At 40.0% G+C, this 11,566-nt stretch overlaps 1 protein-coding gene across 1 annotated transcript; it reads right to left on the reverse strand.

Moving 5' to 3' along the window:
* Positions 1 to 1,926: 1,926 nt before the first annotated feature.
* LOC149256336 (cysteine-rich receptor-like protein kinase 44) lies at positions 1,927 to 11,176 on the reverse strand. The gene is made up of 8 exons (XM_089455321.1): positions 10,532 to 11,176; positions 10,267 to 10,354; positions 10,041 to 10,180; positions 9,725 to 9,939; positions 9,583 to 9,612; positions 2,635 to 2,832; positions 2,346 to 2,490; positions 1,927 to 2,232 (listed from the first exon to the last, which is right to left on the reverse strand). Exons 1-8 carry the CDS (start codon positions 11,174 to 11,176, stop codon positions 1,927 to 1,929), a joined length of 1,767 nt encoding a protein of 588 aa, XP_089311447.1.
* Positions 11,177 to 11,566: the final 390 nt, after the last annotated feature.

An 11,566-nucleotide genomic window follows, 5' to 3' on the forward strand; every position in this document is an offset into this window, starting at 1 on the left:
AACACCTGCGTAGCTCCGCCGCCCGATCACCGTCCGATCTGTCTGCCGAAGATCTGACGGCCCCGATTCACCCCGCTATTACCATGGCCGATAGCCTCTGCCAAGCCATCACTGCCATCCATCTTACTGATCTGAAGGCCATCCTTCCCTCTCATCTAAATCATCCACTCGCCCATGCAGTCCACGTCCCCTGACCACTCTGCTTGCCTGAGAATGAAGATAACCGGCTTACTAGTACCAGTCACTGACAGACACCAACAACCATGTTTAAACAGACAATGTGGCAAAGGGGAAAAAGGACGCAACATGACCCTGTGACTGCATTTATTAGTTATGGAACCCCACTGCTACAAGCACTCCAACTGCCTAAGAGGACAACAAAACACCTGAGAAAATCAGATTCATACATTACAACAAGCAAACACAGTCAGAGACTCCATCAGGCAGTTAAATGTAGTTGGTGGTCGATTATGACCCCTCCATACCTAAATGGCTAAGTGCCCTTGTAATGTAAATCTATAAATACCCAGAAACAAAATGTAATCAAGGTTGATGGTTGGTATTTTGATGTAAGGTTCAACTTCTGGAGACTGTAGATATTTTGTCACTTGTAACGTTTCGTCTTCATTTTCAACTAATACAAGCTTCTTTTGCTGTTAACTACTCACTTTCCATTTTCTTCTGCTCTAAGTTGTGCCTGATGTGATGTATTCTTGGTCTTTGAATTTTAGCACTACAGAGTTGTCATCCTATCTATGTGTTAGATTATTGAATGTATTATTGAATAGGTTACTCAGGTTTCTTTCTATCTAGTGCAAGAGAGTTGTCATCATGTCTGTGCATTAGTAGAATAGATTTACAGGCTTCTTACTGGTTGCAGCCGGCCATCACATGGTCTTATGCATCTGTTGGTATGGTCAGTATTATCCGTATTCACCCAATCTCTAAACTATGAGCATTTGGTGGTCTAAAGCCTTGTAGTCTGACGGTGTTCGTGCATGTCTGGAGTGAAACAAAGTAGAAGTGGTTATCTGGCTTCGACAAGCATCATTCCTTCCGAACTACAACCTAGGAGAGTTTCTTTGGGTGATAACAGGGCCAAAATAAAAAAATCGAAAAATACAAAAAATAATGTAAGCTCATAAAAACATTTATACCTAAAGAAATTGGATCCGACTCATTTTAAATCCGTATTTAAGATAAATATTTTAAATATTTCGTATAGTTGTTTAGGAAATAAATTAAGAAAAAACCAAATAATTAAGAAAAAAACCAAAAACATTGGTCATTTAAAAAAAAAAAAACAATAAAAAAACTAATTAACATTTATGCTGAAAAATATAAATAAACACCTTAAAATAATTTAAAAATAAGCACATTCTCATTTTATTGTATAAATATTAGGAACAAATATAAATGAATAAACAAAAATCACATTATCAGCAATTTTAAATAAAAGGAAAATAAAAACATTTTTATGTAATTACATATAATCTTTCGTCTCATGCATGATAAGGTGAATTGAATACTACTCGGGATAGATTTATTTTCAAACTAAATTCCGTAGTCGTTCTCAAGGTAAACAATTTGAAGTGTTTACATAGCTTAAACACTAAACTGTATCATGATTTGTGATATCTAGTTTCAGTGATGTAATTAATGGAACAAGGGTGCTTTATAATAATATATAAAGAATTTATTATTTCTTTATATAATTTAAAAAAAATTATTTAATTTTATCCATTACTTAAGGGATTTATTCAAAATATAAAATATAAAATTCATAATTTATTAATGATCTCTTTGAAATAAGACTTCAAACATGAAATTCAAAATTCAATCCCATGTAAGTTACGCAATAATTATTATATACATTGCCATTGCCGGTGGACAAATAAGTTCTATAAATTTTACCATTGGCTATTTTCACCTGGGCTCCACAGTGCCTGATGAAGGATCGACACCTCCTGAATGGCTAGGACGCCGAATTTGGTGAGGTGTGTCCACACTCTCCACATCTACGAATGCGGGCCTTGTCGGCGAAGAAACTTGTTCTCGCTCACTCGTCAGCATACACACCACGCGGGACATTGTAAGCCGCAACACTGCAGCCGCTTGGGTGCACAGAAGACCAATTTTAATCACTCTCATCGCTTCCTCGCACCAATAACTGCCCTCCAATGAGGGATCCATAAGTTCTAACGTTCTCTCTTCCTTATATATTCTCCATGTCTGGTATTTGACCAATATCCACAAAATATAAAACATCAGTTAAAAATAACCATAATTCTATGGACGTTTTACTAGCAATTTTATTTTAAAGATGAGATCTACGTGAGCCATACCGCCTCGAGAAGAAATTCCGTGTGTTGGGGCAAACTCTGATTCTTTCTTCCGCTGATAATCTCAAGAACGACTACTCCGAAACTGAATACATCTGCTTTCTCTGTCAGCTGTCCACAGAAGGCGTATTCAGGCGCCATGTAACCACTGCACAATGAAATCCACATATCTTAACCTTCTTAAAATTATATGATGATTTCTCACAGATGTGAATTGTAATGGGTTCATATCCTGTAATTTATTAATAAAGTTGGGGACATCAAGATATTGAAATCTGAAGAGAATTCTTACAAAGTTCCAGCAATCCTAGTGCTAACGTGGCTCTGATCTTCTCCAAAGAGTTTGGCTAAACCAAAGTCTGCTATTTTGGGTCTGTATTTATTGTCAAGTAAAATATTGCTGACTTTAATATCTCTGTGGATGATCCGAATCTCAGATTCCTCGTGAAGATAGGCCAGCCCACGCGCAGTTCCAACTATGATTTCGTACCTCTTGTTGAAAATATAATTTCAACTGTGCAATAGTTGAGCCATGCAGCAGCATGAAGACTATAGCCGCGCACTTCACCAAGGATTGGGAGGCAGAAACACTCAAAATTCAAAATTGCAGGCTTAAGAATCCACTTTAAATCTCAACCGTTAAATCTGGCCGATCAGCGGTCCAGATCGTGTTGGCGTATCGGCAAGTCGGCATATCGGCGGGTTGGAGCATCGGAGGCAGGCAGCGGCAGCGATATGAAACATCGCCGATGAGCGATCGCCGATATCGCATCGGCGAAGTCGCAACGGAGGACTTACAAAGTGGTTTTGTTTTTGTGCGATGAGCGATCGCCGATATCGCATCGGCACATCGCTATCGGCAATGTCATAGGGTCGGGGTTTTTAACATAAGTAATGTTGCGATGCGATGGAGCGGACCCGACAACATTATAAATAGTTTTTGATAAACTTACAAGTCCACGCTCAGGGCATTTTCAATGTATTTAATGTATTTTCACAATCGGGGAAACCATGGGTACACAACTTTTTATATATGAGCACTATGCGATGAAGCATGAACCCAATGGGTTTCCAAAGTCAAACTATATAATATTTGAAATCCGCCCAAGGCCATTTTTCATGATTTAGCAGTGTTTTGCATATGTTTTCAAATATATATGAAGAAGTAGAGGTTTGGCGCGGAGGAGTTAAAGTGAGCATGGAACAGTACAACGTAGCAGGTAGAAGCTTTCAATTTTCAGCATGGGCGAGAAGGAGGCAGGTTGCACTCAAGCTCCTGCACATTGAATTTTCAACTACCAGAGTAAAAGCTCAACTCAGCCAAGGACGAGAAGGACAGCCTCGAGCAGTTCCCAGTATGGGACTCCATTTTTGTTCATTAAAACTATTCAGATTATGTATGTAAGTTAGATGTGTATTGTATTTTGTGTGTGTGTGTGAACAGAAGCGCAGCAGCGCAAGTGTATGTTTGCAATATGCAGCAGCGTAGACTGTAATGAATGTGTTTTTTCTTTTTGGTAAATCCCTCTGAACAGCAGAGGAAGAATATTGTATCAGGCTTTTCAATTTTAATGAATACATATCCTTGTTTATGAGTGTAATACTCTGTTCTGATAAATAATTTGTAGCCTTCCGCTGAGTTAAGATTCTGGAGAGAAACAGAGCATTGTCTCTGTGTGCATTTTATATTGTGTTTTTGGGATTTTGACAGAAAAATCCCCAACAGTGGTATCAGAGCTAATCCAGGCTCTTTGAAGCAGTCAAAGAAGCTGAAGGAAAGACTTTTGCTGTAGCACCTTCTCTAGCAGAGCGAAGTTCAGCAAAAGAATCCAAGTTAAAAGAGAAAGAATGGCAGGCACCAGCACCAGCAATAGTATGGGTATGCAGCTCCCACTATTCGATGGCAAAAATTATGACTATTGGGCAATAACAATGAAAGCCCTCTTTGCTTCCCAAGACTTATGGGAAATTGTTGAGGATGGTTTTGAACAACCAGCAGATGAAAATGAGTTTAATGCATTAACTCAGGGAGAGAAGGATCTGTTAAAGAGCTGCAAGAAGAAGGATTCAAAAGCCCTTTTCTTTCTGTATCAAGCAGTGCATGGAAGTGTGTTTCCAAGGTTAGCAGCAGCTAAGACATCCAAAGAAGCATGGCAAACTCTTAAAACAACCTATCAAGGCATGGAGAAAGTGAAGACAGCAAAGCTACAATTGCTGAGGAAAGATTTTGAGAATCTGAACATGAAGGAGTCAGACAATATTGACTCATTCTTTACTCAAGTAATTGGCCTGGTCACACAAATAAGATCTCATGGAGAGATACTCGAAGAAAGGAGGATTGTGGAGAAAATATTGAGGGTCTTACCCTCAAAGTTTGATGCGATTGTCACCACCATAGAAGAGACAAAGGATCTCTCAAACTTCTCCGTTGATGAGCTTCATGCATCACTGATAACACATGAGCAGAGGTTGAGTAGAAATGAAAGCTCATCTCTTGAGCAAGCCTTCAAGACCCAGATGTCCTTTGGAAGAGGAAGAGGTCAAGGAAGAGGAAACAAGAGAGGAAGAGGCAGAAGCCAGAACAGAGGTGGAAAGAACAGTCCAGCAAATACTCAAGGAAGAGGCAGCAATCCAAATCAGAACCAAGGCCAAGGCAGCAGCCAACAAGGAGGACAACATCATGCTCAAGGACAAAGGTATGAAAAATCCAATGTCTAATGCTATTATTGTAAAAAATATGGGCATTATGCCAGTGAATGTAGGAAGAAGCAGCATGATATGAATAATAGATCTAATGCAAATATTACTAGAGAAAATGTCAGCCAAGGTAATGTGCTGTTAGCTTGTAATATGGCTGAAACAAATAGTGAAGATATATGGTTTCTAGATTCCAGTTGTAGCAACCATATGACAGGGAACTTAGCCCTGTTTTCTGCTTTAGATCAAAGTGTGAAGTCACAAGTCACACTTGGGACTGATAGCAGGATTTCTGTTATGGGTAAAGGTGAAGTTAAAATATTTACAAAGCAAGGTGAAAAGAAAACCATAGCAGATGTCTACTATGTCCCTGGAATGAGATGTAACCTCTTGAGTATTGGACAGCTTGTCCAAAAGGGTTACAATGTTTACTTTGTAAATGATGTGTGCACCATCATGGATATACCACCCAGCAAAAGATGTATTGCTGAAGTGAAGATGACAAGGAACAGGATGTTCCCTCTCCGGATCAGGGCAGACTTGAAGAACAAGAAGGAAATGGCAGCAGTCACCCAAGAGGCCTTCCAAAGCGTGCCAAAGGATGAAAATTGGTTATGGCACTTGAGATTCGGGCATCTAAATTTTGGAGGTCTAAACCTATTAAGCAGAAAAGGAATGGTAAGAGGATTACCATTGATAGAAAAACCGGACAGCCTATGTGAAGGTTGCATTTTGGGGAAACAACATAGAGAAAGTTTTCCATCAGGGAAAAGTATAAGGGCAAAGGCACCCTTAGAGATTATCCACTCAGATTTGTGTGGACCCATGCAAGCTCCATCATTAGCTGGCAGCCTATATTTCTTGATATTCATTGATGATTTTACAAGAAAGACTTGGATATATTTCCTCAAGAACAAGAGTGAAGTCTTTGAGAAATTCCAAAACTTCAAAACACTTGTGGAGAACCAAAGCGGACTGCACATAAAAGTTTTCAGAACTGATAGAGGAGGTGAGTATATCTCAAATGAATTCCTAATGTTTTGTAGAGAAAATGGAATTCATAAACAGTTTACAACTCGGTACACCCCACAGCAAAATGGAGTTGCTGAAAGGAAGAACAGAACCATTATGGATATGGCGGGGAGCATGTTGAAGGCAAAGCATTTGCCAATTGAGTATTGGGCTCAAGCTGTACATTGTGCAGTTTATATCTTCAACAGGTGTCCTACAAAAGCAGTCATGAACGAAGTGCCAGAAGAGGCATGGAGTGGGAGAAAGCAAGGAGTCACCCACATGAGAGTTTTTGGATGTGTGGCCTATGCACACATACCAGATCAGCTAAGGAGGAAGTTGGACAGCAAAGGGGAGAAATGCATCTTCATTGGATACAGTGAGGAATCCAAAGCCTACAGCTTGTATATCTCATCTACCAAGAAGTTTTTTGTCAGCAGAGATGTTCAATTCATTGAAGAGGAAGCTTGGGATGGAAGCATAGAGAAAACAGTGAATGTTAAAAACTGTTTGTCTCATGATGAAGATGATGAGGAGGTGGCTGAAATGAATCCCCAAACAGCAGCACCAACACAAGAACAGCAAGGTACACCATTGAGGATAAATGAAAGTGCTTCTCCAAGCACACCACAAGGAGATTCAAGTGCATCTTCAAGCACTTGCACACCAAGTGAAAGAGGTAAAAAGTTCAGAAACTTAAGTGACATTTATAATGAAGGAATGAATTTCTTATTTGCCTTGTATTGTCATGTTGATGATCCTATTCATTTCGAAAATGCAATTAAAGATAAGAAATGGATAGAAGCTATGGATGAGGAGATGAATGCCATAGAAAGAAACAAGACATGGGATTTGGTAGAGCTACCAAAAGGTAAAGAAGTTATTGGAGTCAAATGGGTCTATAAGACCAAATGCAATGCTGAAGGCAAGATAGAAAGACACAAGGCAAGGCTTGTTGTCAAAGGGTACAAGCAGCAATATGGGAGAGATTACGAAGAGACTTTCGCACCGGTTGCAAGAATGGAAACCGTGAGAACAGTGCTGTCCATAGCAGCTCAAAACAAATGGAAAGTCTACCAAATGGATGTGAAATCAGCATTCCTAAATGGAGTGTTAATGGAAGAGGTTTATGTGGAACAGCCTCTCGGATATGAGAAGAAAGGTGAAGAGCACAAAGTGTGCAAATTGAAGAAAGCTCTTTATGGGCTGAAGCAAGCGCCAAGAGCATGGTACAGCAGGATAGATTCATACCTATTGGATAATGAATTCGACAAGTGTGAAGGAGAACCCACAGTCTACATCAAGGAAAAGGATGGTAAAATTTTAATTGTTGTCTTGTATGTAGATGATGTTATTTTCACTGGAAATGATATTTATCTTATTGAGAATTTTAAATCAGTCATGAAAGAGGAATTTGAAATGACTGACATGGGTTTCTTGAGATACTTCTTAGGCATAGAAGTAGATCAAAATGAAAAAGGAATTTTTATATCTCAAGCAAGATATGTAAATCAAGTTTTGGGCAGATTTAAGATGGAAGAATGCAAGGCAGCAATCACTCCCACAGTAATGGGATTAAAGCTCAGCAGAGAGGACAACAGCAAGGATTTTGATCCTAGCTTATATAAAAGCATTGTGGGCAGCCTTATGTATTTAACAGCAACTAGGCCTGATTTAATGTATGCTGTTAGTTTGATTTCCAGATTTATGGAGAGGCCGAAGGAGGCACATTGGCAGGCAGCAAAGAGAATTTTGAGGTATGTGAAAGGTACCAAAATGTTTGGAATTCTATATCATGCCTCAGAACATTCAGATTTAGTTGGATACACTGATAGCGATTGGGCTGGAAGTGTGGATGATCGGAAAAGCACATCCGGTTATCTTTTTCACATGGGTTCAGGAGCCATTTCATGGGCTTCCAAGAAACAGCCAATTGTGGCGTTGTCTACAGCAGAAGCAGAGTACGTGGCAGCTACAGCAGCAGCATGTCAAGGAGTGTGGATGAGAAGAATGTTGAGGAGCTTAGGCCAAGAGCAGGCAAAAGCAACAGTAATTTATTGTGACAATAGCTCAGCTATTGCACTGTCCAAGAATTCTGTGTTTCACAAAAGAACGAAACACATTGATACAAGGTTTCACTACATCAGAGAATTGGTGAACAATGGAGAAATTGTTCTACAACATTGCAGGACTCAGGAACAGGTAGCAGACATTTTGACAAAGCCATTGGATCAGAAAAGCCTTGAATTTTTGAGGAAGTGTTTGGGTATGATTGAATGCCCGACAGTTGAAATTAAAGGGGAGTGTTGAAAATATAATTTCAACTGTGCAACAGTTGAGCCATGCAGCAGCATGAAGACTATAGCCGCGCACTTCACCAAGGATCGGGAGGCAGAAACACTCAAAATTCAAAATTGCAGGCTTAAGGATCCACTTTAAATCTCAACCGTTAAATCTGGCCGATCAGCGGTCCAGATCGTGTCGGCGTATCGGCAAGTCGGCATATCGGCGGGTTGGAGCATCGGAGGCAGGCAGCGGCAGCGATATGAAACATCGCCGATGAACGATCGCCAATATCGCATCGGCGAAGTCGCAACGGAGGACTTACAAAGTGGTTTTTGTTTTTGTGCGATGAGCGATCGTCGATATCGCATCGGCACATCGCTATCGGCAATGTCATAGGGTCGGGGTTTTTAACATAAGTAATGTTGCGATGCGATGGAGTGGACCCGACAACATTATAAATAGTTTTTGATAAACTTACAAGTCCGCGCTCAGGGCATTTTCAATGTATTTAATGTATTTTTGGAATCGGGGAAACCATGGGTACACAACTTTTTATATATGAGCACTATGCGATGAAGCACAGACCCGATAGGTTTCCAAAGTCAAACTATATAATATTTGAAATCTGCCCAAGGCCATTTTTCATGATTTAGCAGTGTTTTGCATATGTTTTCAAATATATATGAAGAAGCAGAGATTTGGCGCGGAGGAGTTAAAGTGAGCATGGAACAGTACAACGTAGCAGGTAGAAGCTTTCAATTTTCAGCATGGGCGAGAAGGAGGCAGGTTGCGTTCAAGCTCCTGCACATTGAATTTTCAACTACCAGAGTAAAAGCTCAACTCAGTCAAGGACGAGAAGGACAGCCTCGAGCAGTTCCCAGTATGGGACTCCATTTTTGTTCATTAAAACTATTCAGATTATGTATGTAAGTTAGATGTGTATTGTATTTTTGTGTGTGAGCAGAAGCGCAGCAGCGCAAGTGTATGTTTGCAATATGCAGCAGCGTAGACTGTAATGAATGTGTGTTTTCTTTTTGGTAAATCCCTCTGAACAGCAGAGGAAGAATATTGTATCAGGCTTTTCAATTTTAATGAATACAGATCCTTGTTTATGAGTGTAATACTCTGTTCTGATAAATAATTTGTAGCCTTCCGCTGAGTTAAGATTCTGGAGAGAAACAGAGCATTGTCTCTGTGTGCATTTTATATTGTGTTTTTGGGATTTTGACAGAAAAATCCCCAACACCTCTCTCTCCAGTCAAGCAAATGGCGTTTCGTTCTATCTGCATTCATTGCATGACAGCAAGCAAAAACGTTAGCAAGCTACATTGTAAGACTCGAACAGGTCAAGGATCTATGCAGCGACTAGGTAGTTAAAGAGAGAGAATCTACCGAATAGAATCTTGTTGAGACTGCTGTTCTGGAGGTATTCGTAAACTAGTAGCCTCTCTGAGCTTTTCACGGAGCAACCAAGCAACTTCACTAGATTCCTGTGCTGAACACGACTGATAAGATTTGCTTCATTGAGAAATTCAGTGTCTCCTTGCCTTGAATCTATATTCAACCGTTTAATTGCTACCTCTCTTCCATCAGGTAGAACCCCCTACAGCAATTCAATAAACTTTAAAATTATTTCTATTCTTTATGGAAGCTGCAGGTCCCAAATATCTAATTCGACAGAAAACAATAATATTAAGCGCTTACCTTAAAGACGGATCCAAAACCTCCCTGGCCAAGCTTGTTTTCCTCATTAAAATTTGACGCAGCCTCTCTAAGTATGTCGTACTTGATTATAAGTTCGGAATTAGCTATAGTTGGTGATAAGTTAATTTCTCCTCCTCCACCTGCGAAAACGTTTAGATTGCATCTATTTATTTTGTGTTAAAAAATCGATGTAACAGTTCACATGATACATGTTTATGAAGCACACACGAATGACTTAGCAATTTCAGAACCTCTGCTTCTAGAAATGCGTTCCCCAGGTTTTTGACGACAATTCCACATCCTAAGGCCTGTGGCTGCAATTAATCCAAGAATAACGGCTACTACACTGAAAGAAATCCGATGCACCTTAAACATTTTGCCTCCTGCAAATTTGCACAGGTAGCTTTAGTAAAGTGGCTATGTTTTATTGCAGAATATGAACAAAATACCTATATCCCTTATCGTTGTAAACTACATGTGAAAGAAGATACCGGATACCGGATGACTTTCACCGGGCGGTGGCGCGCGCCGCAATGGGATGAACGAAGCATTGAAAAACCTAAAGACCTCGTAGCGCAGTTCATACTTAAGTAGCTTGCTCCAATGACTCTAGATTCGCATCCCGCACTGGATATGGTCGACCGACGGGTACCGGATATAATCGATCGACCAGTATCTAAGCAGGATCGGCAGTTCGTTTGGGACAAATCCCAACAGCGGGCTCTGCTGTAGATTTCCGGCAGACCCGGATAACCCGTTTCGAATATGTCTGTAGCCCAAAGTGTGTGACTCTGCACAGTTTTCTCGATAAGTTTTGACAGTACCTCCTCGGTAGTATTTCCGAATTGCTCTGGCATAGCGCTTACGATAGGGCTACAGGTTTGTCTAAACTTGCTACTCTCATTATAATCGTTCTGAAAATTATGATTGTCGTAACGTAAGATGTAACCGTCTATAAAAATGAATCCAGAAGTGCTTTGGCATTTCTGAAGAAGGCTTATTTTAGCTGCAAATGCCCGCGATTTGCAATCGGAGGAATCGAAATCTGGTCTGCACTGGAAAAACCCGTAAACAGTACTATACTTGTTTTGTCCCTTAACATAAGTACTGAATCCACTGGTCGAAGTGTTCCCCATTAAAGATTCCAAAACCAGGTTCAGATTACGATGGAAATCGTCACCATGCATATATTTTGTATTCCCACAAACATACCAAATGGGAGAAAATATGGGAGTGATTTCAGTTCCTAAGAGATGCAGAGGCGTCCATACAGTGAGGAAAAGTAACATGCAGCCGATTAATATCTTCATCTTTATCTCGGATAGGGCATTAGCTCAACCGCCTCTTCTCGATTCTTACTAATTTGATGAGACGTTGCAATGTTGCAGCATAAGTTATACATTTCTTTTTCGCAATGTTATATATATTCACTTTTCGTTGCAACGTTATAGCATAATTTATTCATTTGTACTAACCCTGTTTTTACGGTTTTCCCGAAGACACGGCGTCGAATGAGCCACTTGGAC

This window comes from Pinus tabuliformis, chromosome 7 (genome assembly GCF_031772625.1).
Source record: "Pinus tabuliformis cultivar Carrire ecotype Pingquan chromosome 7, CPIR1, whole genome shotgun sequence".
In the NCBI taxonomy this organism is placed as follows: Eukaryota; Viridiplantae; Streptophyta; class Pinopsida; order Pinales; family Pinaceae; genus Pinus; species Pinus tabuliformis.

What these genes read in the sequence shown, in the direction of transcription:
- LOC149256336 (XM_089455321.1), bottom strand. Translation starts at nt 11,176, where the DNA reads ATGGGGAACACTTCGACCAGTGGATTCAGTACTTATGTTAAGGGACAA. An exon ending in AACAAGATTCTATTCGGTAG is followed by an intron (nt 9,613 to 9,724) that starts ATTCTCTCTCTT and finishes TGCAGATAGAAC; the next exon opens with GAAACGCCATTTGCTTGACT. An exon ending in CGGAATTTCTTCTCGAGGCG is followed by an intron (nt 2,233 to 2,345) that starts GTATGGCTCACG and finishes GTCAAATACCAG; the next exon opens with ACATGGAGAATATATAAGGA.